Source organism: Anastrepha obliqua, chromosome 3 (assembly GCF_027943255.1).
Source record: "Anastrepha obliqua isolate idAnaObli1 chromosome 3, idAnaObli1_1.0, whole genome shotgun sequence".
NCBI classification, from domain to species: Eukaryota; Metazoa; Arthropoda; class Insecta; order Diptera; family Tephritidae; genus Anastrepha; species Anastrepha obliqua.
In genome coordinates, this window is record NC_072894.1 from 141,473,508 (window position 1) to 141,499,784 (window position 26,277).

Genomic DNA, 26,277 nt, shown 5'->3' on the forward strand with positions numbered 1-26,277 from the left:
AGAATTAGATAAAATTAGAAGATAAATCAATGTAAGTGTTATATACAACATATATGCAATATAACACTGGATCTCATTATCTATGTTTGTATGTGTGTGCAATTATAAAAAACTAACACAGCCTCGGGCATTTTATATTAACCTATAAATAATTTTGCCCCAAGCACTTATAAAATATGTATGTAAGTGAGCATTTGTACCCGTATAAGAAAAATACAATAATATAATACAAATATATCTAAAAATATTTGTAAAGCCTAAATGTGTACTGATTTTATGAACCAAATTTACTTAAATGTCCTTAGAGTTTTGCTCATTAAAAATCATTTAAACAAAAAACACTCTACTTACACTTTCATTGTAAAACCATTACATTCATACTTACATCAATGCCAAAATCAGCAAGCAAACGAAATTTTTATATGGAAAAAAAAACTTCACATTTTACAAGAAAGTAATTTGTTTGAAGGTAAAATTGTATTTGAAGAATAAAAACCGAACACTTTTGTATGGCACAATTTTGTGGTAGACACTTTGAAGACGTAAGTATTTGTATAACTGTAAACATAATTTTTGAAATGACTTATGTATTTAAAACTGTGTACTTATAAACTTATACAAATTACTGTATCGTATGAATCTGAAGTTGATTACGACAAATCGTTTGATAAGAAGCATTACCTAACAGACTGTACTGTGATCCTTTCCTATTCTATTATATTTGGTTTTATACAAAACAAAAACAAATATATGAATATATATATTGTTAATAAATATGTATATTATTCCGGTGTGTCCTTAGAATTGTTAAGTTTGCTAAATAAAGTTTTTGTTGCTTGATTCCTTTGAAGGAATGCCTGAAATCGGTATTTGAAGATGCTAATGAAACAAAAAAAAAAACGGATGCAAAAAATAGTTGGATTCTGAATAAAATTTTGCTAATTTGCAGTGCTGATTTTTAGTTATTAGTTTGTAGAAAATTATTATGAAATTTGTTTTAATCGGCTCGTCTTATTTTCATCAAAGCAAGTTATTCTATGTGAAGTGTTATTGCTATTGAGCGCCTAAACCAGTGAATGACACAATTATGGACAATCGGTCCAAAGGATATAAATGGTACTTATAGTAAGTCGCAGCATTTTTAGTTTGGATAAGTGAGTGCTAAGAACAATTTTAAAGATCTCTCTATACTGATGAGACTTTCCATAAATGTATGCTTTTTATTTGTTTATCTTTGAAAATGATTTTAATTAAAATTTTTCGTGTGCGTCAAATATGAAAATAAAGTTTATTCTTCTACAAAGCGCTAAAAAATCTAAATTTTATGTACAAATTTTACCATTTTTAAGAACTTTTAGAAAAATTTCGAGTATGCAGAGTTATAGTCCATTGAATTTCAGCATAATAAAGTGCAAGTTTTAAGTGGCTCTAAAATCGCGCCGATTTTTGAAAATTTTTTTTCTGTGCATTTTCTCCAGCAAAAAAAAAATTTTAATATTTTCGACTTAAAATTTGAAGTTTGAAATGTTTTTTTTTTTGAATTCTGAAACTTCAATGAAAATTTGTTGAATTTTTTTAATATTTTCTGTTCATTTTCTTCAGCAAGTTTGAAGTGGCTTGAAAATCGTTCTGATTTTGAGAATATTTTCCATTTTTTTCTATGCATTTTCTTCAGCGAAATAAAATTCAAAAATCAATGCAATTTTTGAGCCACTTCAAATATGAAGCTTGAAATTTGTTTTTTAATTCTGAATTTGGATGAAGATTTCTCCCGAAAAAAAAATTAATGCAATTTTTGAGCCGTTTTATGGTAAATATGAAGTTTGAATTTTTTTTTTTAATTATGAATTTTCTCTGAAAATTTGTTGAACTAATATATTTTCAAATTCTTACAGTTTGAAACTTGCATTTATATGGTTTTTGTAGGAGAATGAACTATATTTTCATAAAAAAATGTATAAAACTAAATAAGAACCGAATAAATTGTCAAAACTTGTCAATAGCCCTAGTGCTTTATTTATTTAACGCAGTGTATCCGTTAAAAAAAGTTTAAAAAAATATTTAGGCATTGTTAATATCCAATTAATGCTAACATTTTCCACTATTTGTTAATGACAAATGAACATAAAAAGTATATAAAATTATTAATACGGAATTGGTGTAGTATTTTATAACGGCAATTGTAAGAAAAATTAAAAACAATAATAAAGCAATGATTAATAAAAATGCATATGATTATACCTAATTTGTTGTAATAATTCTAAAATAAAGTATGAAATAAATTTCAACTAAAGGTAAAGAGTTTTTTTTGGCGATTTTTTGTTTGTTATTGAAATAAGCTTAAAAGTGCTTCTGGGAGAATTTACAGAGATGAACAAAAGTCTACATACATCCCCTATTTTCATTGGTTGGAAAGTCCGTAAAGTTCATTGAAAATTGCGTTGATACAGTTTTATTTGAAACCGTTTTTTAAATACAATAAACTCAAAAAAAAAAAAAAATCTTTCTTTAAAATAAAATAACAAAGTTATGGTGGTGTATGTAGACTTTTGTCCATCACTGTAGATGAGCCTGAAATATGCCAGAAGTTCACATTGTCATAACCGCATAGATATTAATGCAAATACCTCAGTGTTTCTAGTACTGGAAGGTGGCGGCCATGTTGTCTCGGCGGCATCTGTCAAATCTGGAATTTATTATTCAAACGCTGATGCTGTGTCCCATCAGCATGAAAAAGTATAAGATTGAGTGGCACATGCAAATGATATAATTTTATTGCGTATGATTTTAGGATACATTATCCCTCGGAGGTTAAGAGGTATTTATTGGAACTTCTATGAAGGCCTTGCCTTCTCTCCGCGAAACACTCCGACATGCAGAACAAAATTGACTATTTGTCCTCAACCTTTTTGAATGCAGGACAAAAAATAAATCACGAGAAAACGAATGGCATGAAAATCCGATCCACTAGCAGCCGCCCGTTCTTCTTAAAGGGTGATCAAGTTAAGAACATTGACACCTTTACCTACTTGGGTAGTATCATTGCCGCTGAAGACAGTGCGAAACTAGACGTTATCACCAGAGTAAAAAAAACGAACGGCGCGTATGCACCGCTCCGAGTTATCTGGTCTTCGAGCATCCTCAGCGTATATACAAAATTACGGATCTTTAAGACAAATGTACTATCAGTACTATTTTATGGATCGGAAACCTGGCTCACAAAAAATTGGATCGAAAACAAAATTCAAAGCTGTGTGGAAGTAGAAACGTTAGGCAAAACTTGGAACGAAATCAAGCTCCTTCCAAAAAATAGAATCAGGTGGAGGTGTTTTACTGAGGCCCTATGCTCCAGTGAGAGAAATAGGAACCGATGATGATGAACCCTCATGGATTTGACCACCAATATTGTGCGATTTGATACCGCTAGAGTTTTTCTTATGGTAGTTCTTGAAGTCACAGCTACTATACCATTTTGCTACAATCCACTGCATCTGCTAAGTCAACATAGCCCAGACCACCAATCAAATTTAAATGGATCTATGCAGTAGAGTCGGCCGCCATAGCCGAATGGGTTGGTGCGTGACTATCATTCGGAATTCACAGAGAGATCGTAGGTTCAAATCTCGGTGAAACACCAAAATTAAAAGAAACAAATTTTTCTAATAACGGTCGCCCTCCGCAAGCAATGGCAAACCTCCGAGTGTATTTCTGCCATGAAAAAGCTCCTCATAAAAATATCTGCCGTTCGGTGTCGGCTTAAAACTATAGGTCCCTCCATTTGGGGAACAACATCAAGACGCACACCACAAATAGGAGGAGGAGCTCGGCCAAATACCCAAAAAGGGTGTAAGCGCCAATTATATATATATATATTTATATATATATATCTGTCATCCAGAATGGATCACTTTACAAATGAATAACGTTTCGGTTTAAAGAAACAATGCGAGTTTAAAAAAAAAATCTCTGAAAAGACTTCTCATATTCGGCTGGTCAGCCCAATCGAGCATATTTCTGCCATTGCTCTGGTTGGTTGGTTAAAATAGTGATTCATTCAGAATCCAACGAGTGCTTCCTCAATATTCTGCATCATTTTATTTCCATCTCACCACCAACTTGTTTAACGGTTATTTACAGCATGACTGTATCCAGTCTGTGCAGTTTACGAACCTTATTAGGTGGTTGACAGTTGTTCGAGACTCTCGAACAGCGGTTTGCCCCGGGTTGACTTTCTCTCTCTCCATAGGGCAGACATTCACAGAGGAAATGGAAAATCCTTTTCTTTTTCACCGGTTGTTTACAACTATGGCAGTGTGTGTTGTGAGTGATGCCCATTTTAGCTGATTGTTGCCCGACAGACCAAAATCCAGTAATGACTGCCGTGAGTCTCCAGATGTCCCGTCGTTTCATATTTATCAATGATGACGTTTACTTGAGGTTGTAGGTGGGCCATAACGTTCTCCTAATTTTGCATGTCGCCTGGTCTCTGACACTGCAGGTATTAGGAAGGCGTACAAATTTTTCAATTCTAAGCCTATGAGAATATATACCTGCTCCAATACCACAATTCATTTTAGAGTCATCTCTATTGACTGTAGTGATGAAGTTGTTAAGTGAAAATCGCTTAATTCATTCCTCCTGAGATGGAAAAAGAGTGATGTAATTCCTGTTGCATGTTACCATCGGGACGACTCGCTTCATTCAACCTAAATGTACTAATTGCAGCCGCTGTAGCCGAATGGGTTGGTGTATGACTACCATTCGGAAATCAGAGAGAACGTAGGTCGAATCTCGGTGAAAGACCAAAATGAAGAAAAAGTTTTTTCTAGTAGCGGTCGCCCCTCGGTAGGCAAACCTCCGAGTGTATTTCTGCTGTGCAAAAGCTTCTCGGAAAAGAAATATCCGATGTTCGGAGTCGGCTTGAAGCTGTAGGACCCTTCATTTGGAAAACAACATCAAGACGCACGCCACAAATAGGAGGAGGAGCTCGGCCAAACACCCAAAAAGGATGTACGCGCTAATAAAAGCCATTAGCTTTGCTAATAAAAGTCATTACCTAGTCATAAATACCTTGCTGTTGTTGTAGTTGTAATAGCATAAAACATTTCTCATACATTTCTGAGGAGTGCTGCTGAAGTGGCAGTCCTCGGCCGGATTTATTTCCGGGTCATTCTAACTGCCGGGCATAAATATTTTGTCTTATTCGTATTTTTGCCATTTAAAAGCTCCTCGTCTTAAAATTGGAACAACGTTCCTCGAACAACTTTAAGACGCACGCCACACTATGTGGAAAGAGGCCAGTAAACCAATTTATTCTTCCTTTTAGAGGAGCGCCAATTAGGCTCTGAAATCTGATAGAGAGACCTTACGAACTCTCACTGGATGCTTAATGGAACATTTTAGTAGTCGTTATCATTCCAGGAAAATAGTTTTTTTTTGTCGGAACAACTAGCAAGTGCAGCACTTATACATTAATTAAGTCCATTATACTACACTTGGATTCCCTTTTAATTTTCTTTAAATCTACTCGATCTTCGAAGAAATCTGAGTAGATCTTGTGGTGCCAAGGAGCCAAGATGGTCGCTTCTTAACACATCAGTGCCAAAGACCTCAAACCTGATTCGAGCGAAGGCGGGGCAGACACACAGGAAGTGGTCCGCCGTCTCATCCTCCACCATTCACAAGCTGGGCAGAGTACACTGTCTGAGATGCCCAACCTTTCCATGTGCTTTGCCCACAGAAAGTGGCCCGTCATCAGTCCAACCAGCCGTCTGCACTCCCCTCTGCTTAATGACAGAAGGGTTTGCGACAGCCGATCGGACATGACAGGTAACATCAGTTTAGTCCATCTGCAGCCTCTCTCAGCCTGCCAAGCTCGCTTGTGGGTGGTAGTTACCCATTTGCTAACCGTGGCTGTGATGGCCGCAGAAGGGAGTGGCAAAACGACTTCTTTGGCCCAGAGCCCATCTTAGCTAAGGAGTCAGAGGTCTCGTTACCCGTGATACCCAAGTGTCCCGGGACCCATGTTAGCATCAGGTTATTATGTCTACCGACATAGTTCAGCCTGGATTTACAGGACTTGACTACCCCTGATGTGGTTGGAGGGCTGTCTAAGGCCATAAGCGCAGCTTGGCTGTCGCTGCAGACACAGAAAGATCTGCCTCTTCATCGTTTTTCCACAACAAAGTTCATCGCTTCTTGAACCGCATACACCTCCGCTTGAAACACAGATGCATGCATTCCAAGAGCAAAGTGCAGTTTTGTCCCGCTGGATTCCACGTAGACCCCAGAGCCGGAGCCATGCTCGGTCCTGGAGCCATCCGTAAAAATGCGAAAACAGTGTTTGCCGGGCTCATTTTCTGAGTCTTCCTACAGCTGAGCCTCTGGTAGCACTACAATGTATTTTTTTTCAAGTACGACTCTTGATGGCATGGAGTCAAGGGGCCTGAAGTAGTCGGAAAAGCTCAGGTGCAACAGATGGTCACAGTGCGTTGTAGTCTCGATAAGGTCCGCATGACTCCCACTAGAGAGAGTCTACTCATCCAGACCACTGATGCATAGGTGATAATGGGTCTTATCATAGCCGTGTAGATCCATAGGACCTTGCTAGGAGAGAGACCCCACGAGGATTACTCCAAGATATTTAATTTCCTTGGATAGCTGGATTGTGACTCCTTTTAGCTTTGGCAGAACGAGTCCATCAAGCTTCCACCTTCTGGTAAAGAGGACAATACCAGTCTTGGCGGGATTTGTCGATAGCCCATTCGCACAGCACCAAGTGTCAATCCGATCCAGAGTTTTCTGCACTTTCCTACAGATGTTCATAAGCGAAGGGCCTGTTATCAAACAAGCAACATCGTCCGCATATGCTTGTGCGTAGACTCCCGACTCGTTTAAGGTGGTGAGTAGAGGATCGATTACCATGCACCAGAGTAATGGAGATAGCACACCGCCTTGGGGGCAGTCTCTATTAACCCCAGATGACACCAGCAGATCTTCCTCTGCTCGCAGCGAAACGATTCTTTGGGCCAGCATCGAACGGATCCAATTTACTAGCACCCGGTCTACGCCGTGCCTACTAGCAGAGTTACACATACTCTCTAACGCCCCCTCTATGTCTAAAAAGATGCCCATAGCGTAGTCCCTCCTGTCGATGGCCAACTCTACCCTAGCAACAAGGTTTTGCAGTGCCGACTCGCAGGATTTTCCACTCTGATAGGCATGCTGAAATGGAGACAGAGGGTGAGCCTTCAACGACTTCTGACGTATGCGCAATTCCACCAGTCGTTCGAGACTTTTCAGCACGAAAGAGGTCATGCTGATGCGTCTAAAGCTTTTGGGGCTGATGTAGTCGTCTTTTCCAACCTTTGGGATGAAAGCGACCCTCACCATCGTCCAAGAGCGTGGTATGTAAGCCAGTGCCAGGCATGCCGAGAAGATTTTCTTCAAGGCTGGTGTCACAGACTCTGCACCTTCTTTCAGCATGGCAGGATATATGCCATCTGGTCCGGGCGACTTGTAGCTGCCAAAAGATTTGATGGCAAATCGAATGGCGGCCTCATGCACCACCGATCTGGCAACGAACCAGTCATGCCGAGAAGGGGTAACAGCTCTGACAACTGCCTCTATCAATAACGGCTGTTGCCGGCTGACGCTTATCTGATTACCAGGAAAGTGAGATTCCATCACTGCTGAGTGTCTCACTTTGCCGCTCCGTGAAGGAGCCATCAGATTTCCTAAGTGGCCCCAGCTTTGCAGTTGGGTCCCTTTTCAGGATCCTAACCAATTTTGCCGTGTCACTCAGAGATTCAATACCGCTGCAGAATTCTCTATTTTCCAGAATATTTTCCTTATGGATGAATCGCATTTTAATCGGCGACTACGTGGAAAATCAAAATTACCGTGCCTGGTCAATACGAATAGTAGAGAAGCCAATGCATTCTGAGCAAGTGACTGTTTTTTATGTGGTTTGGTTTTTGGTGCTACGGCTTTAGTGGTCGATTTTTCCTAAAAATCATATCAACATCGTTGGGCTCAACGCAAAGTGCGGCATGTTGAGCAAGTTTTTTTTGTTAGCAAATTAAAGAACAAAATTTGGGCGAGCTCTGATTTCAGACGGCGTCACACGCCATTCAATGCAAAAAATCATTTTCGCTTAGCGGCCTTAAACTTGTAGCATAGGCATTACGATGACAGCTGAATTGATTGATGTGTTGAGAGTTGTAACGGCTGAGTCATTCTCTTTTATTGTAGGCAAAAGCCTAGCGTATAAATTATTTAAATATTAAATGATAAATATATACTAGGCCCCACTGTAGGTGATTTGGAAAATCATAGCAAAACAATTACTATTGCAATCATCTGTAGCGCGAAGATGATATCGACTCATAAGTAATAATAGCAGAAATAATAGCCAGAAAAGAATTAAAACACAGTCACATCACAGCGCAAGCCCCCAGCAAAAAATAAATACAAATAAATGGAAGGAAATCCCAGCTGAGTGCAACTTGTAGCCGGCATAACATTAAAATCAAGTAGATAGGTTTGCATTTGTATGTACAATAGGCAATATCTGTATGGCATTTTGTTGCGAATAAGAAATTAAATATTTTAATCAGCGCTGCAAAGAGTGGAAGTACAAAAACGAAAAAAACACAGAAGAAATAACGATCGCAAAATAAAACAAGCGAAATAACACTGGCAAGGGAACGGGTACGTAACGTACATAGCATTCGAAAATCACTGCTAAGTTTGATCGAATTTAGTTGGCGAAGTGTTGAGTGCTTGAACGGATTTGCTAACAAGGCGGCGCGCGCAAATAACAATAAAACGCCACACAGTAGTCATAAAAGTGGTAAAAATAAGAGTAGGATCGGTTTATGACGTTCACGGCTAGCAGAAGTGAGTGAGGCAAGTCAAGCAAAAAACAAAAAAAAAAAGAGTTAATTAAAAATTAAGTTAAAAAATATACTAAAATATGTAAATGCAATGAAATGATTATTAATTTGAGTTAAAATTGGCATCGGAAAAATGTCTAAGAAATTTACATAAAGTAATAGTAAAATAATTAAAATTCTATGATGATAATAAAACAATTATATATTAATTCTTTTCAGAAAAACTTTGTTGAAGAAAAAGAATTTTTAGATTAATAAAAAATTTAAATATACTAAAATAATAAAAATTCTATGATGATAATAAAAAAAAGTAAATATTATAATAATTCCTTTCAGAAAAGCGGTTTTGAAAAAAAAATAGTTTTTAGATTAGTAAAAAATTTAAATCTACTAAAATAATAAAAGTTCTACGATAATAATAAAATAAAAAGTCAGTTTAATAAAAAATGTAAATAAACACGAATGGAAGTTTCTAAGCTCTATCGGAACCGGACTTTATAGCACGACACAAGTTTTCAATGATATTTCATATGCTAGGTCTAGTCATAGTGCTTGTAATAATGGTACTCATAAGTATGGACCTTCATTGCATTTTGATTGGGGCGCTGCTGGCGGAAAAATAAACATGTTTTGAGAATTTTTGGGCCGGATAATTTTTTTGGTTAAAGGCTTGTACATTATTAAAAAAAATTGTATGATTAGCTCTACGCCACCTTGTACTAAATAGGTAGGTGAAATAGTTCAAGCACCACTCTGGAACTCCCCAAGTAACACTAAAGCGCCGTTTTGATACCATTATCATACGTTTAATTGGCAGATATTCGCAGCTAACCAGAGCTGTTGATGCTAGGGAGAAAATTCGTGGGCTTTAAGTTGGTGCACCGAAGAAAGGAACACCCAGTGACCTTAATCGTCCAGCTGCCCATCCCGGACATTTATAGAGAAGGTGCTCAACAGCCTCCTTCACTGAAAGGTTCCCACAACTTTTAAAGGGGTTAAATGGTAAACCTAACCTTTCCGCGTGTGTGCCGATCGTCAGATAACCGGTAAACACAGTTATCAGTGAATGACGTGGAGTCCCCAGAACTTTCTGAGTCCTCCGTTTATTGTATTGGGGCCATAGGGTTTTCGAAATACCACACGAAGAAATGGAGCTCATTCTCTTCTGCGCTTTCGTGAGAAAAAAGGAGAAATAAGCTGCGCAATTCCCTTTTAATAACAGACAGGGGGACGCCGATGACCGGGTAGGAAGTCTGTAAGACCGATTCAGTCCCCTTCCTTTCAAGCTCTTCAGCAATTTCATTTGCCTCTATATTCCTATGTCCTGGAACGCAACTCAGAGAAAGTTTTCATGCACACCCATGAGACGTGATGTCCTCCTTACATGAGTTGACTAGTTTGGATGTGCACCATGGCGTCGTCATATCTTTGATCGCAGCTTGTCTATCGGAAAAAAAGTTGATATCTTCCTTGCTCCCTAAGTATTTTGCATGCCTGCAGAATCGCAATGACTTTTGCCTGAAAAACACTAACAGTATTCGGTAATTTTAAGAAGAGAAAACAGCTGCTCCGACTCCCGTTTCTATCTTGGAGCCGTCAGTGAAGACAGGGGTCCCAGCTTCGGTACAATTTTTCCCCAAAAATGCTACCATGTCGCTTGAGAAATTGCCTCCAGAGGTCAACCTCCTTTAACTTCATTGCACTTTGAGCAGCAATGGAAATAATGTAAAAGTCAATGGGATGTAAGTGCAAAACGACATTAAGGGTAGCGCTGGGGCAACTTCTACATGCTCCGGTCCTTTGTACTTTCTCCAATTTAGTGATATTATAGCCCTTCCGAAGAGTTTCCTAGTAAACCAGGTATCCATATGTTAAAATTGGCAGAACCCTTACGTTGTACATCAATCGCACGACCTGTGGCTTGAGTCCTAATTTTTTGCCGAACATAAATTTGCAGGAGTAGAAAACTATACTGACCTTCTTTACTCGATTTTCAATGTGTAGCTTCCAATGGAGTTTGGAGTCAAGTATCACTCCAAGATACATAACTTCCGATGAAAGCGGAAGAACGTGGTTGTTTAATTTGCGAAGTCTGAAGAGTGGAGGTTTATTTTCTGGTAAATAGCACCAGCTCCGTTTTGTCAGAGTTCGGAAGAAGTTGCCCTCTTTTGAGTGGACACCTCTCTTGGTCGGACAAAAGTTGACTGACGGTGACTGTACGCCCAAGGGAGGAGGTATAATACCATACAAAATACATTAATTTGGTGCCGCTTGAATTTAGACACTTCTTACATTGTTTCTGATAAAATTGCATTTTTTTGCTCTTCAAACCATATAAGTCGAACATAATTTTTTTTATGTTTAGTGATATTTGTGTATTAATGAAATTGATAACACTTCTTTTCAGCATCATGTCAATACAAAAATCCACTTTTTTGCTGCTGCTTATCGCCTGCTTAGCGCATTGGATACGAGCTACGACCAAGGATTATATCGGTATGAAAAAAAATATATATATGTACATATATACTATTGCGAGTTCAAGTTCAAAGTCACCATGTGCAAATACAAAAATACATACGCATGCATGTGTGTATGTGTATTCTTATACTTAGATTTATTTTTGTAACTACAACCAAGATTTTTGGAAGAAAGCTCATTTTTGAGGCTCATCGTAAGAACTACCAAATTTTAGTGTACTGAGGCTGAGTTAAATTGGATTTGTTTATTTTATTGTTGCAATATCAGCATTATTAACCAATGAAGCTCGGTGGTACTGTCAATTCTTCTCATCGAAGTCAGTATCTCCGCAGAAATTTTGCTGACAGTGAAATCGGAAGTCATATTGGAGTAAGAACAAGTAAATATTGATGCGTTCGTTTGATGACTAGAGACCAGTGGAATGCAGTAGCACACTTGGCAAAATACGAACACCCTATGTATATGTATAGTATATAGCGACACGCTTGTGCTCTTAGTAGAAAGAAATTCAGTAAACTCCAGCAGGAGTCGTCCCCAAGATAGTAGATTCTACGTTACCCTAATCATCCGGGTTTGTCACTTCAGTAGTGCTAAGCACAAATTTCCACTGCAATGTGCACTCAGATGGCTCGAAGACACCAAAAGTCAAAGGCGGTGGAATACAGGTATTTGGCAACAAAACCAAGCGTTCTGGGCCGATGGATAGTTTTCCCAAGCATTTTCTAAGCGGAGGTGTATGCCATCTGTCTATGTGCACGAATGTGAGCGAATTGCCATTCTGAGCGACAATCAGACGACACTCAAAGCTATATTAATATGTGAGATTAAGTCCTTACTGGTCCTTAAGTGTATCGAGAAACTGAATCTGTTAGGTGCGCACAATTGCATCTGGTTAATTTGGGTCCTAGGATACAGCAGTAAAACTGGGAACGAAGTAGCGGACGCATTGGCAAGAGAGGACCCGAGTCTTTCCTTGCTGTTGAACAACACATCATCAAGGAGAAGCTTAGGAGTGAAGAGCTAAAGCTAAGGGAGGTTAGCTGGCACCGAACTATGGGACTACGTCAGACGAAATCTTTATTAGGGGGTAAAATCAAAAGAGGTTTAAAAAGTGCACTTCTTCCTTAAATGCAGCGCTATAGCCTGAAGAAGGTTGAGACATCTCGGCCATTTGCAGTCGGAAGAAAGGCAGGTACACACAGCCCAACCCAGCCTATCTTAAGTTTAATAAGGGAACTGGGTGTAGATGAGATTTTTGTTTCTGTCGGAGCAGACTGGCAAGTACAGCACTCAGACACAATTAACTCTATTGCCCTGCATTCGATTTCCTTTTTTAATTTTCTTTAAATCTACTCGATCTGCGAGGAAATCTGATAAGATCTTGTGATGGCAAGAAACCAAGGTGGTCGCTTCAGTGCCAAAGACCTGAAGCCTGATTCGTCTGATTCTCCTCTCCACATGCTGGACAGAGCGCACTGTCTGAGATGCCTACCTTTTCCATGTACTTTGCCCACATAAAGTGGCCTATCATCAGTCCAATAAGCCTCCTACAGTCCCATCTGCTTAGTGACAGGAGGAGCTGCGACAGTCGGTCGGACATGACAGGCAACATCAGCTTTGCTCATCTGTAGCCTCTCTCGGCCTGCCAAGCTCGCTTGTGTTTTAGAGTAACCCGTTTGGTAACCGTGGCTTTGATGGCCGTAGAAGGGAGTGGCAGAACAGGCTCCGGGCCAAAGAAGTGGGCCTCAGAGCCCATTCTGATTGAAGAGTCAGAGATCTGGTTACCCGCGATACTATTATGTCTACCGACATAGTTCAGCCTGGATTTACAGGACTCGACTACCCTCGAAGTGGTTGGGGGGCTGTCTAAGGCCTTGAGCGCAGCTATGCTGTCGCTGCAGACACATATGGATGTGGCACTGTGATGAGCAGAGTGCACAAAATCCCATGAGGTCGAAGTGCAAATCTCCAATAATTCTAAATAAAAATGTAATCTGAGTGTTTGGTTGAATTTTTTTTGCTCTCATTAGTTCGAAAATACACATAAAGTTGTTAAAGCGGTATTTCCGTTTGAATTAAAATCGAGTTTTTTCGTATGTTTAAAATGTTTAACCCTAAAAGATTCTGGTCATCAGCAATTAGTGGATCTGGTTGGTTGGTTGGTTGGTTAGAGTGGTGATTCATCCTGAATCCAACTAGCGCTTCCGCACCATTTTGTTGCCACATCCTCGTTACCAATTTTTATTTACGGCATGACTATACCCAGTCTGTGCGGTTCAGGAACCTTATTAGGCTGTTGACATCTAAGCCAGACAGTTGTTCGAGCTCCTCGAACAGCGGTTTGCCCAGGGTTAACATTCTGTCCTTCCATAGGGCAGGGCATTCACAGAGGAAATGGAAGATTGTTTTTTTCTCTGGTTGTTTACAACTGTGACAATATGTATTGTGAGGGATGCCCATTTTGGCTGCCTGTTCTCCGAAAAGCCAGTTATGACTGCCGTTAGTCTCCAGGCATCCCGTCGTTTCATGTTTAACAATATTGATGATTGTTTAAGGTTGTAGGTGGGCCATAACGTTCTGCTGATTTTGCATTTCGTCTGGCCCCTCCATCTACACTCCGCCATTCGGAGGTATTTTAGGGAGATTGTACTCTTGACTGCACCTAATGGTGTGAATACCGGTTCTGCAAGTGCGTTATTCATGGCAGATCCCCCTCTTGCCAGTTCATCTGCTTTTTCGTTACCTTCAATATTCCGATGTCCTGGGACCCAGATTAAGGTAACATTATGTTTTTCGCTCAAGGTGGAAAGGCTATTCCTACTTTGTTTCACCACCATTGAGGTTGTAGTCGCTGAATCCAGTGCCTGGATTGCAGCTTGGCTATCCGAGAGAATAGCGATATTGCTCTTAAAAGAGAAGTCTGTGATTAGTAGCCTACAAGCTTCCCCAATTGCCAGTACTTCCGCCTGGAAGACACTGCAGGTATTGGGGAGGCGCACAGATTTTTCAATTTTAAGTCTATGAGAATATATACCAGCTCCAACACCACAATCCATTTTAGAACCATCTGTATAGACTGTAGTGTCGAAGTTGTTTAATGAGAATCCCTTATTCCACTCTTCCTTAGATGGAAAGAGAGTGGCAAAATTCCTATTGAATGTTACCGTCGGGACGATGTAGTCAGTCCTCACCGAGGTTAACTGAGTTTGCCGCAATAGTAGACTGGCATGACCATAAGTGTTTTCTTTCCAGCGGCCCGCTTCGTTTAACCTAAATGCACTCATGGTTGCCGTCTTCTTAATATGTAGGTCTATTGGAATAACGTGTGTCAGTGCGTTCAGAGCCTCCCTAGGACATGATCTGATTGCACCGACCGTTATTGCACAGGCTGATCTTTGTATTCTGCCGAGTAATTTGATGTTGTAATCTCTCCCTAGAGCTTTCCACCAAACTACCGAACTATACGATAAAATTGGTCGTATAACCGCCTTGTACAACCATAATGTATGCTTAGGTTGAAGACCCCATCTTCTTCCAAGCATACGTTTACAGGCATATAGAGCAATTTCAGCTTTCCTTACCCGTTCTTCGACGTTTAATTTCCAGCTAAGTTTGGAGTCCAGAATTACCCCTAAGTACTTTGCACTGGGTGAAAGTGAGAGGGTTTGTCCATTAATATTTGGTAGGGTAAAGTTTGGTACCTTGTATCTGGTGGTAAAGAGCATGAGTTCTGTTTTACGCGGGTTTAAACTTAAGCCACAGCCTGTTGCCCAAGAATTAAGCTCGCCTAACGCCCTTTGAATGATTCCACTGATCGTATTAGGACACAGTCCTGATGCCATTAGCACCACATCATCAGCGTACGCCACCTCTTTTACCCCTCCTCTATTAAGTTTTATTCGGATTTTGCTAATCACACATAACCAAAGAAGTGGAGATAGTACTCCCCCCTGTGGAGTACCCCTGTGGACTCTCTTAGTTATGTTGATGTTACCCATATTAGCTCTAATGATCCTGGTTTCTAGCATAGAGATGATCCAATTGGTGATACAATTTTCCACCCCTAAGTCTATTAACGCCCGTTGGATAGCATTCGTGCTAACGTTATTAAATGCGCCCTCTATGTCAAGAAAAGCTGGATCTAAATTACTGTTATTTATAATTGGAGCTTTTGAACTGAATAAAGATAGATATTGATTATCGTGACTTTTATATAAAATACCTAGAAATTTCAAGCGCTTTCCATATATCCGCAACCAGCGTAATTCAATGCAATTAATTGCCTTTAATTCAATATTTCATGTCATTTCATAGATCTACTCGAATTGCCTGACAATGACGAGTTTCAATGGGGTCGTAACGATAATGAAAATGCATACAGCGCAGCGCATTCTGGTGCCCACGAATATAACAGTACTGGCGGCGGCAGTGATTATTTAATGCGTCACATATTGAAGAAGCGACAAGTGATTTTTCAAGTGAGTGCAAGCTATAAAATAGTTGCGCAAATGGAGTTTAGAGTGCAGGGCCGAAAACGGGATACGCAGAATTGCAAATTTGCAAAAAATAAAAATATATTTGTACATACATATTTACAAAGTCATCAAATTTACTTTATCTGTGTAGGAAAATAAAGACTATGGCGAATGCCGCACTTCGCTGGGCGAGATGGGCCATTGTCGTCACCCGCTCTATTGTCGCATGCCGGAGCTGAAGAATGATGTTTGGCGCTTAATCTCCCAGTTGTGTATTATTGAACAAAAGTACATATGTCTCTTTATTACCCCTTTTAGCGTTAGTATATTTATTTATTTATTTAAATCTCTTTCTCTCTTCAAAGATCAATCGGCGTTTGTTGCACTGACAACACCGAGTCACGTTTCAGTCCACAAATCATTACCGATGTAAATAAGAATGGCCTGGAAGAGGCGCGCATTGTTAACAAGCCCGAACAACGTGGCTGCGGCCTAACAACCAAACAATTTCCACGCATTACGGGCGGACGGCCGGCCGAACCGGATGAATGGCCTTGGATGGCCGCTTTGATACGGCCCGGCTTGCCGTATGTGTGGTGTGGCGGTGTACTTGTCACCGATCGTCACGTGCTCACAGCTGGCCACTGTGTGCATGAATTTCGCAAGGATGACATATTTGTGCGCTTGGGCGAGTACAATACGCTACTGATTAACGAGACACGCGCGCGTGATTTTCGTATTGCGAATATGGTGATACACATCGATTATGATCCGCTGACATATGAGCATGACATCGCCCTGCTACGTTTGGATCGCGCCACACTCTTTAATACGTACATCTGGCCGGTTTGTATGCCGCCTATTGGTCAGATTTGGGAGGGACAAGTAGGTGTGGTTACTGGTTGGGGTACGCAAACATTTGGTGGACCGCATTCGGACATACTTATGGAGGTGAGCAAACGCTGATTTAATATTGAGTTGGCACTGGGTAATGGGTTTTTTTTTCGATAATCAAAGACAATTTTTTCATGGAACTAAATAACTTTATTCTGCAATGTATTGCCCACTTTGATCAATGACCTCTTGCCATCTTTCAGACAGCATCATAATTCCACGTTCATAAAACTTCTGGTTTTTATTACAATAGCAAAAAACCGAGTCAGGTACGATTTGACATCATCATCATTATTGAAATTTTTACCATTCAAGGAGTTTTGTAAAGATCGAAACAAAAAGTAACAGATGGTGCAAGGCCAGGACTATATGATGGAAGTGGCAAAACATCCCAACCAAGCTCCAATAATTTTTTCCGAGTGGCTAAAGACGTGTGTGGCCTTGCATTGTCATGATGGAATACATTACCTGTTCGATTTGTCAATTCGGGCCGCTTTTCTTCACTGCAGTGTTAATTTCATTAGTTGTTCGGTTGGGTGGTAAGAGTTCAAAGTAGATAATTCCTTTGTAATCCCACCAAACCGATGACAAAACCTTCTTTTGATGAATATCAGCTTGTGATGTTGGTTGAGTTGGTTCACCTGGCCTGCTCCACGATCTTTTCCGGTTGACTTTGTTTCAAACAAGCCATTTTTCATCGTCAGTTATCAGTCGTTCTAAAAATGGATAATTTTCATTGCGTTTCTTTAGCAAATCGTCGCTGTTAATGCGTTGCGTTAAATTCGTTTCTTTCAGTTCGTGAGGAACCCACGTATCGAGTTTTCGAGCATAGCCAAGTGGTTTTAAGTGATTTTCAATGCATGCATGTAATACATGAAGCTTCTCTGCAATCTCACGTCTTGTACTGTGACGATCCGAATAGATTATTGCATTGATTAGGGCGTCATCAACTTCTACTGGACGACCAGAGCGTTTTTCATCTTTGAGTGAAAAATCACCAGAACGAAATTTGGCAAACCAATTTTGACACTGCCGTTCTTTTAAGGCTTCGTCACCATAAACAGCACATAACTTTTTATGAGCTTGCGATGCGGTTTTCCCTTTACAGAAATTAAAAGCAAAATACGACGAAAATGCTTCTTTTGATTCTCCATTTTTCAACGAACGCTAAACGAAAACTACACAACCGATCAAAAAATTTTTTTTACTGATTGACAGCTGAATTGCAAATTATCAAATAATAAAATGTGTTTTACATTTGTACTACGTCTGCAAACCTAAAAATTCAACTGAAGTCTTCTATGAGTGAAATCCGCAATTACTTAGTTGTCAACCCAATATATACTAGTCCTGCCATAAGTTCAGTTACAAGTTAAGTCCGTTAGAGATATGAAATTATAATACTTTCTTCTCAGAAAGTTATGTTCAGGTTAGGTTAGGATTGGCAGCCGCATCGCACATAGATCCAGCGATGCCACTTAAACCACGAAATGGTTCCGTTGTGAGCCGCTGGGGCTGGGCTACATTTCCTCCTCCAGATTGAACCATCCTGAGCTTTAGACAAAGCTTAGAAGGTTGTTGATATCTAAAGTGTATAGATTATCTATATTCATTAAGAAGTAGGATCTTAAGGCACCTTTCTGGTCTAGAGACGTGAAAATTGAAGGCGTTGAAAATTGAAGAAAAACAAACGGTATCAATTGAAAATCGAAATCCTTTGAAGAGAGTACTGCTCAATTGCTTCACCACGCCTTCTAAGACATCCTCCTGGTACACTTTTGCTCCGGTCTTAACTCCTTTTTCGCAGAAATGAAGAGACGTCACGAATTTACAAGCCACTCTTTCCCACCCAACCATTACGGAGTCTGGATGGTGGCCACGCTGAACCCTTGGACCAACATTTTTTGCGTCTTCAGCAGTTTTAGCATAGATTTTATTGTTTTGCTTATTAAAAACTAATTCAACAGTGAAAATTGTATCATCTGTGAAAATAATATTTTTATGGAAGTTGACCGCATGCCACCGAAGAAGCTGCTTGCATCTGTCGAGTGTAATTTTCTTGAAGCACGAACCACGCGAGGACGATCACTTCTTTCTCTGTCTGTCACTTCAGACGTTTGGGAAACACGATTCATTCCCACTCCATTGTTAACAAGCGAAATTTGCCACGAAACTGAGTGAAATTTATGAGTAGACAATGCATAAGAATAAAAGCAAAATAACGGAACTTTTAAGCGCGAATTTTTCTCGCCGCATGCATTGTAAAATTTGTCACCGAATTTATGGCAAGACTAAGTATATGTAATTGTTTATTATTATAGTACTCGATAGGTCTACGCGATCTTCTAATCGGGGAGCCATTTCGTGAATGTTGGATTTTTTTGGTTATGCCATCATATTTTTGAATTCTTTGTTTTATGCCACTTTCTTTAGGTGTTGCTGCCCATTTGGAAACTTGCCGATTGTCGTAAAGCGATGGTTGAGCGCATTCCGGACACTGTGATGTGCGCTGGCATGCGTGAAGGCGGCCAAGACTCCTGCCAAGGTGATAGTGGTGGTCCACTGCTAGTGCAACTGCCAAATCGTCGCTGGGTCACTGTCGGCATTGTGTCGTGGGGTGTGCGTTGCGGAGAAGCCAATCGGCCTGGCATGTACACGAGCGTGAACCAGTACATGCATTGGATACTTGAAAATTCTGATATTTAATGCAGTTAATGCACTTTTTCTAACTTAATTTGCACGTTTCAGAAACGGTTTATTAAATACAAATTTGTTTAATACTAATAACCTATAACCATATTACAGATTTTTTAATGATTACAATTTAATTATATAAGTAGTAGTGAATCCAGGTAATGCTTAGCATTAACTTATCGTTACATTCGGGTGTTAAGTTTTGTTTCTTAGAACACTTTCAGGTTGGACTAATTTGGAAAAGCGATTTTATACACATCCTCGTAGTTGGTAGCAAAGTGCACTTCAATGCCATCGGTAATGTAGGAGGGTAATTCAGCGAAATCTTTTTTATTTTCTTCGGGTAATATTATGCAGGTGACACCTGAGCGCTTCGCCTATGAAAAAAAAATTTAAACTGAAATCATATAGCCAATAAAATAATTTCGTCTTCAACTTACAGCGATTGTTTTCTCTTTAATACCGCCAACGGGCAATACTCTGCCTTTGAGGGACACCTCACCAGTCATAGCCAGATTTTGGCGTACTGGACGATCCGTTGCCAATGATATCAGCGCCGTCACAATGGTCACACCAGCACTGGGGCCGTCTTTGGGTGTGGCACCCTCAGGTACGTGCAGGTGAATGTGTCTACAAATGGGCGAATAAGCTTTTTAATTACAACGAAGTACTTCAAATATAATTTAGTTATATACCCCTTCTCCAGGAAGGTATTATCTGCTTTTATATCGCGCAGGTAATTGCGTGCCACAGTCAATGCAATTTGTGCAGATTCCTTCATAACAGTGCCCAGATTGCCCGTCAGGTGTATTGAACCACTGACATCATCGTCCTTTGTGAGCTTGCCAGTTTTACGAGCAGCCGTTTCAATATACAACGACGAACCGCCCATAGCGGTCCACGCCAGACCCATAACCACGCCGGGTGGTGTAGCTTCGTACATGCGGTCGGAGGAGAAAATATGTTTGCCCAGGAACGTTGTTAGATTGTCGGCCGCGATCGTGAAATAGTTACCTTCTTTTTTCACAAAGCGATAGGCTACTTTGCGTACAATCTGCAATTATAGAGGAAATTAGTGAAAATAGAATTGAGATGAAATTGAATATTTTCGCACCTTTTCAATGTGTTTTTGCAGATTTCGCACACCCGACTCGCGACAATAGCTTTTAATGAGCGTCGTCAATGCATCATCGTTAATGGTTATGTGATCGCCGGTGATGCCACAATCACGCATTGCCTGTGGTATCAAATATTGGCGTGCGATGGCCACTTTTTCCTCGGCGACGTAGCCGGACATCTCGATCAGTTCCATGCGATCACGCAAAGGCTCGGGTATGGTATCAATAACGTTTGCTGTGCAAATGAAGAGTACGTGCGATAAATCCACGGGCACATCGAGGTAGTGATCGAGGAAATTGGCGTTTTGCTCGGGGTCGAGGAGCTCAAGCAATGCCGAACTGGGATCACCTTGGTAGCCTCTGGAAGTAGTATTTATTAATTTACTTCAGTCTACAGAAAATGTTCTTACAGACTAATGCACTTAATTAAATTTGGTAAACAGATCAAGCTTAAATTTTACGATGTTATCATTAAAGTTAATGATGTTACAATAATTGTTACACAATCGCGCAGATCGCACAAGAGGTTCATTAAATGCATAAATAGTGGTATTATCAGAAAGGTTAAATAAATGATTGATTCTTAGACTATAACAAGAAATATGGCTTTGAAATTGGTTTAATAACTCCTTACAATCGATATTTCCATTAATGATATTGTAGACAAAGATTATTGAGACAAATATTGATTGTAAGCCAAGGAATTTACGGCGACCTACACTGACTCATAGCTTTTTTGATGCAGTCAAAAAAAATTATTTAAATATCAAATTTATTTTATGGTATTTCCATTACATAAAAAAAATCGTATATTTTTTTTTATTGTTAAATAACATGTTTCATTTAATAACAAAATATAACAAAAAATGCTTCTTCATAAGAAAGATATGGCAAATTAAAATAACTCAGTTACAGTTTTGAGGTCACAGCTTAAATGATGCACTAAATTAAAAGTATTCAAAAAACATAAACACATTAATATTTTGATTTCATGATTACGCCTAAAACTTGGGGTATCCCTTTTGATTCAGAACAGCTTTTAATCGAGATGTGGGCAATTCCTGATAAGCCAAGTTTTTACAATATCGAATCTCGAATGCCCATTTTATCCGCACTTTGTACTAGATTATCTTTTAGCAGATCCAGATACATGACTATGACTTTAGACACAATAGGTACAATTTTCACTAGTAGTCTCCTACCTGTTAAGAAACCGGCGATGAACTTTAAGAGATTTCCTCTAATCCTATGGTGTTACAACTTATACAAAAGTATTGAGTGGTCCACCTTGTCAAAGGCTTTCGAAAAGCCTGTATAAATTGCGTCTAATTGGGCACAGTTTTTAAACGCATTTATTATTTGATTGGTAGCTAAAAGAGGATTAGCGCAGGTAGACCTGCCGGGGAAAAATCCATGCTGGCAATGTGATATAACCTGATTTATATGATCAAATAACTTCATTTGTATTATGTGATCGAATAACTTAGCAATAGTGCTCCGCTTGACAATAGGCCTATAGTTAAAGACTTTGTTGTTGTTGTTGTTGTTGTTGTTGTAGCAGCATAAACAATCCCCGTGCATATACGAGGAATGCTGCTGAAGTGACATTTCTTGGCCGGATATAAATCCGGGTCGTTTCGGTTACGTAGAATCGACTGTCGTAGGAACGAGTTACAGACGTCATACCGATCACCTGATTTATAGACTGGTTCAATCCAGCAAAGTTTCCATGAATCGTAAAAGTTCCACTATTTATTTATTTTTATTTGCGCATAGCTTTAATCTCGGAAAGCATATGTTCCGTTTTTTTCAACTAAGAGCTGCTTTTCTGTTTTTTAAAGTATTTAGTATTGTCAACGCGCTCTTGTATTCTATTTTAAGGGCAGAAATTTCATTTAGAACAGTTAACAAAGAAACTTACTGTTGTTTTTTTTTTTCTTTCGCCGTGTCTATGTGGCGGTCAGCTCAGAATGAAATAATGCGAATTCATTATTTGTTTTCTAGTTTCTCAATACTTTGCTTTGACAATCAAAAGTACAGAATGCGCCTTGTGAGATATTTATATTTTGATTTTGAGTGTTAGATAAATATGAACTTTTCGCTTTATTTATTATGCTCTCACTTGGAGAAGGGCATAGGGGAGCAGAGGGGAGCAAATAAACGCCCGACGAGTAGCCTGACAGTTTTTGCACAAGTATTTGTTGTCGGATGATGATTTCCCACGCGCGTAAGCATTATTAGTTATATTAATGCCTTTAATTTCTATGACGCTAAAATTTATTTAGTAAGCAAATTTTTCATATTTCCGTAGTAACTCACTTGCCAATTTTATCCACTTCATCGATTAGCACCAACGGATTCTCAGTCTTAGTTTTCTTGAGGCATTGTATAAGTTTGCCGGGCATAGCGCCTACATAAGTACGTCGATGTCCTTTGATTTCAGCAACGTCGGTCATACCGCCAACACTGAACCGAAAATATTCCCGATTTAAGGCGCGTGCAATGGAGCGCGCTATAATTGTAAAACGATCTCTTATATGGTGCTAACATTTTTTTTACAGCATTACACACCTATACTGGTTTTGCCCACACCCGGTGGACCATGGAAGCAAAGAATTTTGCCCTGAGTGCTACCCTTCAAGTGACTTACAGCAATAAATTCCAAAATACGTTTCTTGATATCCTCCATGCCATAATGGTCATGATCCAAGATTTCCTGTGCTTGTTCTAAGCTCAAGTTCTCCGTACTCGTAACGCCCCACGGCAGTGAAGTTAGCCAGTCTAAGTAGTTGCGTGTAACACTAAATGTTGAAAAGAAAAAATATATATATATATGATTGTTCAAAGAAATTAAGTATAGCGTCTATATAATCACTTGAATTCTGAACTATGACTCTCCAAGAAATTCAGCTTATTCAATTCTTCATCAATGACAGCCATTACGTTTTCGGGCACAGTTTTGTCTTTCAACTTTTCGCGGTATTTTTCGCCAATCGCATCCTTGTCGTCTTTTTCTATACCCAGTTCTTTCTTAATCACTTTAAGCTGTTCTTGGAGTATATATTTGCGATGCTGTTGCTTTACCTTCTCCTCAACCTCGCGCCCAATTTTCTGCTGTAACTTCGAAAGCTCCAACTCTTTTTTCAGTAAAGCCAAAGCAAGCAATAAACGCTTGGGTATCTGTTATAGGAACGGCATTTAAATGATTTATTACAGTTATCTTCTTAAGCTGTTACTTACCTCCATTTCTTCCATGATCTTTTGGAGCTCCTCTGGCTCAGCAGCGGAGAGTGATGCACCTAAATCACACAGATAAACTGGATTATCGACCACACGCTGATTTTGATGCAACATTTGCTGCAAACTCTCCCTGTGTAACAAAGATATAAATGCGCAATATTATAATTTATGCCACATAATTTCATTAAATCTTAATTTACCTGTACAACGGATTCATTGTTATAATATCCCTGATAGTTTTTATCACTTCTTGTGTGAGTGCTTTAACCTCTTCGGTTTGCTTGTACTGTTCATGCTTAACATTTTCCACTTCGACCATAAGCACAGGTTGGGGAATGTTACCAGTTATTGGTGGCACTTGGGTTGTGCCTGTTGCAGGGGGTACAGCATTTGTAGTTGTTGTTGGTGTAACTTCTTCTGTTTTCTCAGCAGGCACTTTGGCGCCTTGATTTACGTCGCGTTTGGACAAGCGGCCAGAGCGAATTTTTCGTGCTAATTTACGTCGTTCCAAATCGTTTGGTTGTTCTTCAGCTGGGATGTTCAATTTTACATTAAAGAGTGGAAAATGTATTGTCGTCTTCTTCTCTGAGTGGAGAGCATTATGACGAAATATGTTCTTATATATAATTTTACAAGAGCAACGAGATAATAGGAAGGAAAGAGAGGTGTGGAAGGGGAGCGCGTGTTCCTGGGTTTTTGAGAAAATAGATGGGGTGGAGCACTAAGGCTCAGGGATTTTTGTAAAGAGTGGGTAATTGAAATCAACAATGTTATACTAACGGTGTTAAAAAAATATTAACAAGTGTAAATTTGTATCGGCAATAAACGCGCTATCGAAGCGGCAGCACCGTATTTCCAAATTGTATTTTGTTGCACTTTCCTTTCCCACTCATTGCATAGAAAAATTGATGTGAACCCTAATTCATTACGCCTTACCTTTCGTCGTTGGGACCAGGTCCTCTAAAATTTGCCCAGTTATTTTAACGCGTCTATGTGCCACAACCACCATGCGCAGCTTATCGCCCAAATCTTGAAGTTCTTGTATTTGCGCAAATGTACCCACATTGTATACATCGTCCAGTTTTTCGACAGTTTCCGATTCATTCTCATTGTCCTTCTTCATAAATACACCCACATACGGTTGATTCAACTTGACCTTGCGTCGTATTAAATCAATTACCAACGGATTTGAAACCTTCAAATACATAAAATTATATAACAAACATTTGCTAAAATTTGTACGACATAAAAATAAACATATTAAAACATTAATTTTTTTTTGGATTTATTGTCGTAACGCACCTCCAAAATTTTCATAAAACGCGGAAATACTGGATTACGTCGTGTCGCCAGTAGCGGTAAATGCGGCCACACTTCCGGCACCGCCACTGTCGCCGGCAACTGGGGATCCTTGTTCACCACGTATTCTGCCGATTCAACTTCCAAATCTTCCTCTTCATCTTTTTTGTGATTAGTGCAGTAGTTACGTGAGTTTATGGCCATTGCTCGCGGTACAAGGGACACGCTACTAGCGTCGAAGCGCCGCTGCAGCACTCCATAACGCAGATTTGAATAAGTCAAATATTGTGCTGCACGCCGCTTTTGTGTCACTAGGTTACCAACCCTAAGAGTGACTGTACGTTGTCGCAGTAGAGAGGACAGCATTTTCCGAGTACAATTTTATAAAATTTTAATATAAATTACACTCGAAAATATAAAAATATATCCCGAGACGAAAACGATATTTCTTATTAGACAGTACTGAATTTTATTATCATCTGTCAGCGTGAAATGTCAGAAACGACGAGAAATAAGTTCTGCGGGAAGTCATATGGAGAGCTTCGTTTAGTGAACACTTGCTGACGCAATAACGAAGTTATGTTTCGGAAGATATTTTGCATAATATGTAGAATAAAAAATGTAAAGGAGAAATATTAAGCCAAAAAATGGCTTAAATATTAATAAAACAGCTTTGTAGAAAACTTTTTGACACAGAAAAGTTGAAGATGAAATAACCGTAGAAGGAAAAGTGGAGCTATGTTTAGTTAGTTGAGTCATCGTACAGTGATGGCTCATATAAAAGTTCGCCCGCAATAGTGGGAAAACAGTATAGAGCATTTGAAGTGAATTTATTATTTATTTAGGTTGAGTCAGAGCTGAAACGCAAAACAACGAATATATCAGTTGGTCTTATTAATTCAAATTAATAAATCCTCCTCGTGGTTCGCGTGACTGAAAATTGGTTAGGTTATGAGGTTATTTATTCTATAAATAGGTGAATCAGGTGAAAGAAAAATTTATAATTTACTTATATACAGTTAGAAGGGCGAAAAAAAGCGAATTTTCCAGAATTTTTTCTGAAAAAACTTTTAAATTTATTGCTTTCAAAATGTTTACACATATTACGTTATCTTTCAATTGTATTTTAAGAATTAGTATTAGTAAAAATATTTATTCGGAAAGGAACTACAGCTGATC

General features: G+C 39.3%; 2 protein-coding genes across 4 annotated transcripts; one reads left to right on the top strand and one right to left on the bottom strand.

The window, feature by feature from the left end:
• Positions 1-8,765: 8,765 nt before the first annotated feature.
• On the top strand, positions 8,766-19,546 carry LOC129240248 (proclotting enzyme). Of its 2 annotated transcripts, none has more exons than XM_054875926.1 (6): positions 8,766-8,910; positions 11,305-11,393; positions 15,693-15,856; positions 16,005-16,141; positions 16,219-16,804; positions 19,181-19,546. In XM_054875926.1, the coding sequence occupies exons 2-6, from the start codon at positions 11,309-11,311 to the stop codon at positions 19,451-19,453; spliced, it is 1,245 nt and encodes a 414-aa protein (XP_054731901.1). In that variant the 5' UTR covers positions 8,766-8,910; positions 11,305-11,308; the 3' UTR covers positions 19,454-19,546. The 2 variants fall into 2 exon arrangements, with proteins under 2 accessions (XP_054731901.1, XP_054731902.1); XM_054875927.1 differs by having other exon boundaries at positions 8,766-8,901.
• On the bottom strand, positions 19,449-25,600 carry LOC129240247 (lon protease homolog, mitochondrial). Of its 2 annotated transcripts, none has more exons than XM_054875924.1 (11): positions 25,102-25,600; positions 24,736-24,994; positions 24,000-24,384; positions 23,800-23,929; positions 23,435-23,739; positions 23,131-23,360; positions 22,879-23,071; positions 20,556-20,919; positions 20,137-20,495; positions 19,882-20,071; positions 19,449-19,818 (listed from the first exon to the last, which is right to left on the bottom strand). In XM_054875924.1, the coding sequence occupies exons 1-11, from the start codon at positions 25,462-25,464 to the stop codon at positions 19,672-19,674; spliced, it is 2,925 nt and encodes a 974-aa protein (XP_054731899.1). In that variant the 5' UTR covers positions 25,465-25,600; the 3' UTR covers positions 19,449-19,671. The 2 variants fall into 2 exon arrangements, with proteins under 2 accessions (XP_054731899.1, XP_054731900.1); XM_054875925.1 differs by having other exon boundaries at positions 24,000-24,330; positions 25,102-25,597.
• Between the last annotated feature and the right edge of the window lie 677 nt (positions 25,601-26,277).

Bases quoted from the DNA above. Each gene is read 5' to 3' on its own strand.
- LOC129240248 (XM_054875926.1), top strand. From the start codon at position 11,309: ATGTCAATACAAAAATCCACTTTTTTGCTGCTGCTTATCGCCTGCTTA. The intron at 11,394-15,692 runs GTATGAAAAAAA...GTCATTTCATAG, and splicing joins TACGACCAAGGATTATATCG to ATCTACTCGAATTGCCTGAC. The intron at 16,142-16,218 runs GTACATATGTCT...CTCTCTTCAAAG, and splicing joins TTGTGTATTATTGAACAAAA to ATCAATCGGCGTTTGTTGCA.
- LOC129240247 (XM_054875924.1), bottom strand. From the start codon at position 25,464: ATGCTGTCCTCTCTACTGCGACAACGTACAGTCACTCTTAGGGTTGGT. The intron at 24,995-25,101 runs GTGCGTTACGAC...ATGTATTTGAAG, and splicing joins GTTTTATGAAAATTTTGGAG to GTTTCAAATCCGTTGGTAAT. The intron at 23,361-23,434 runs GTGATTATATAG...TTCAACATTTAG, and splicing joins AGTCATAGTTCAGAATTCAA to TGTTACACGCAACTACTTAG.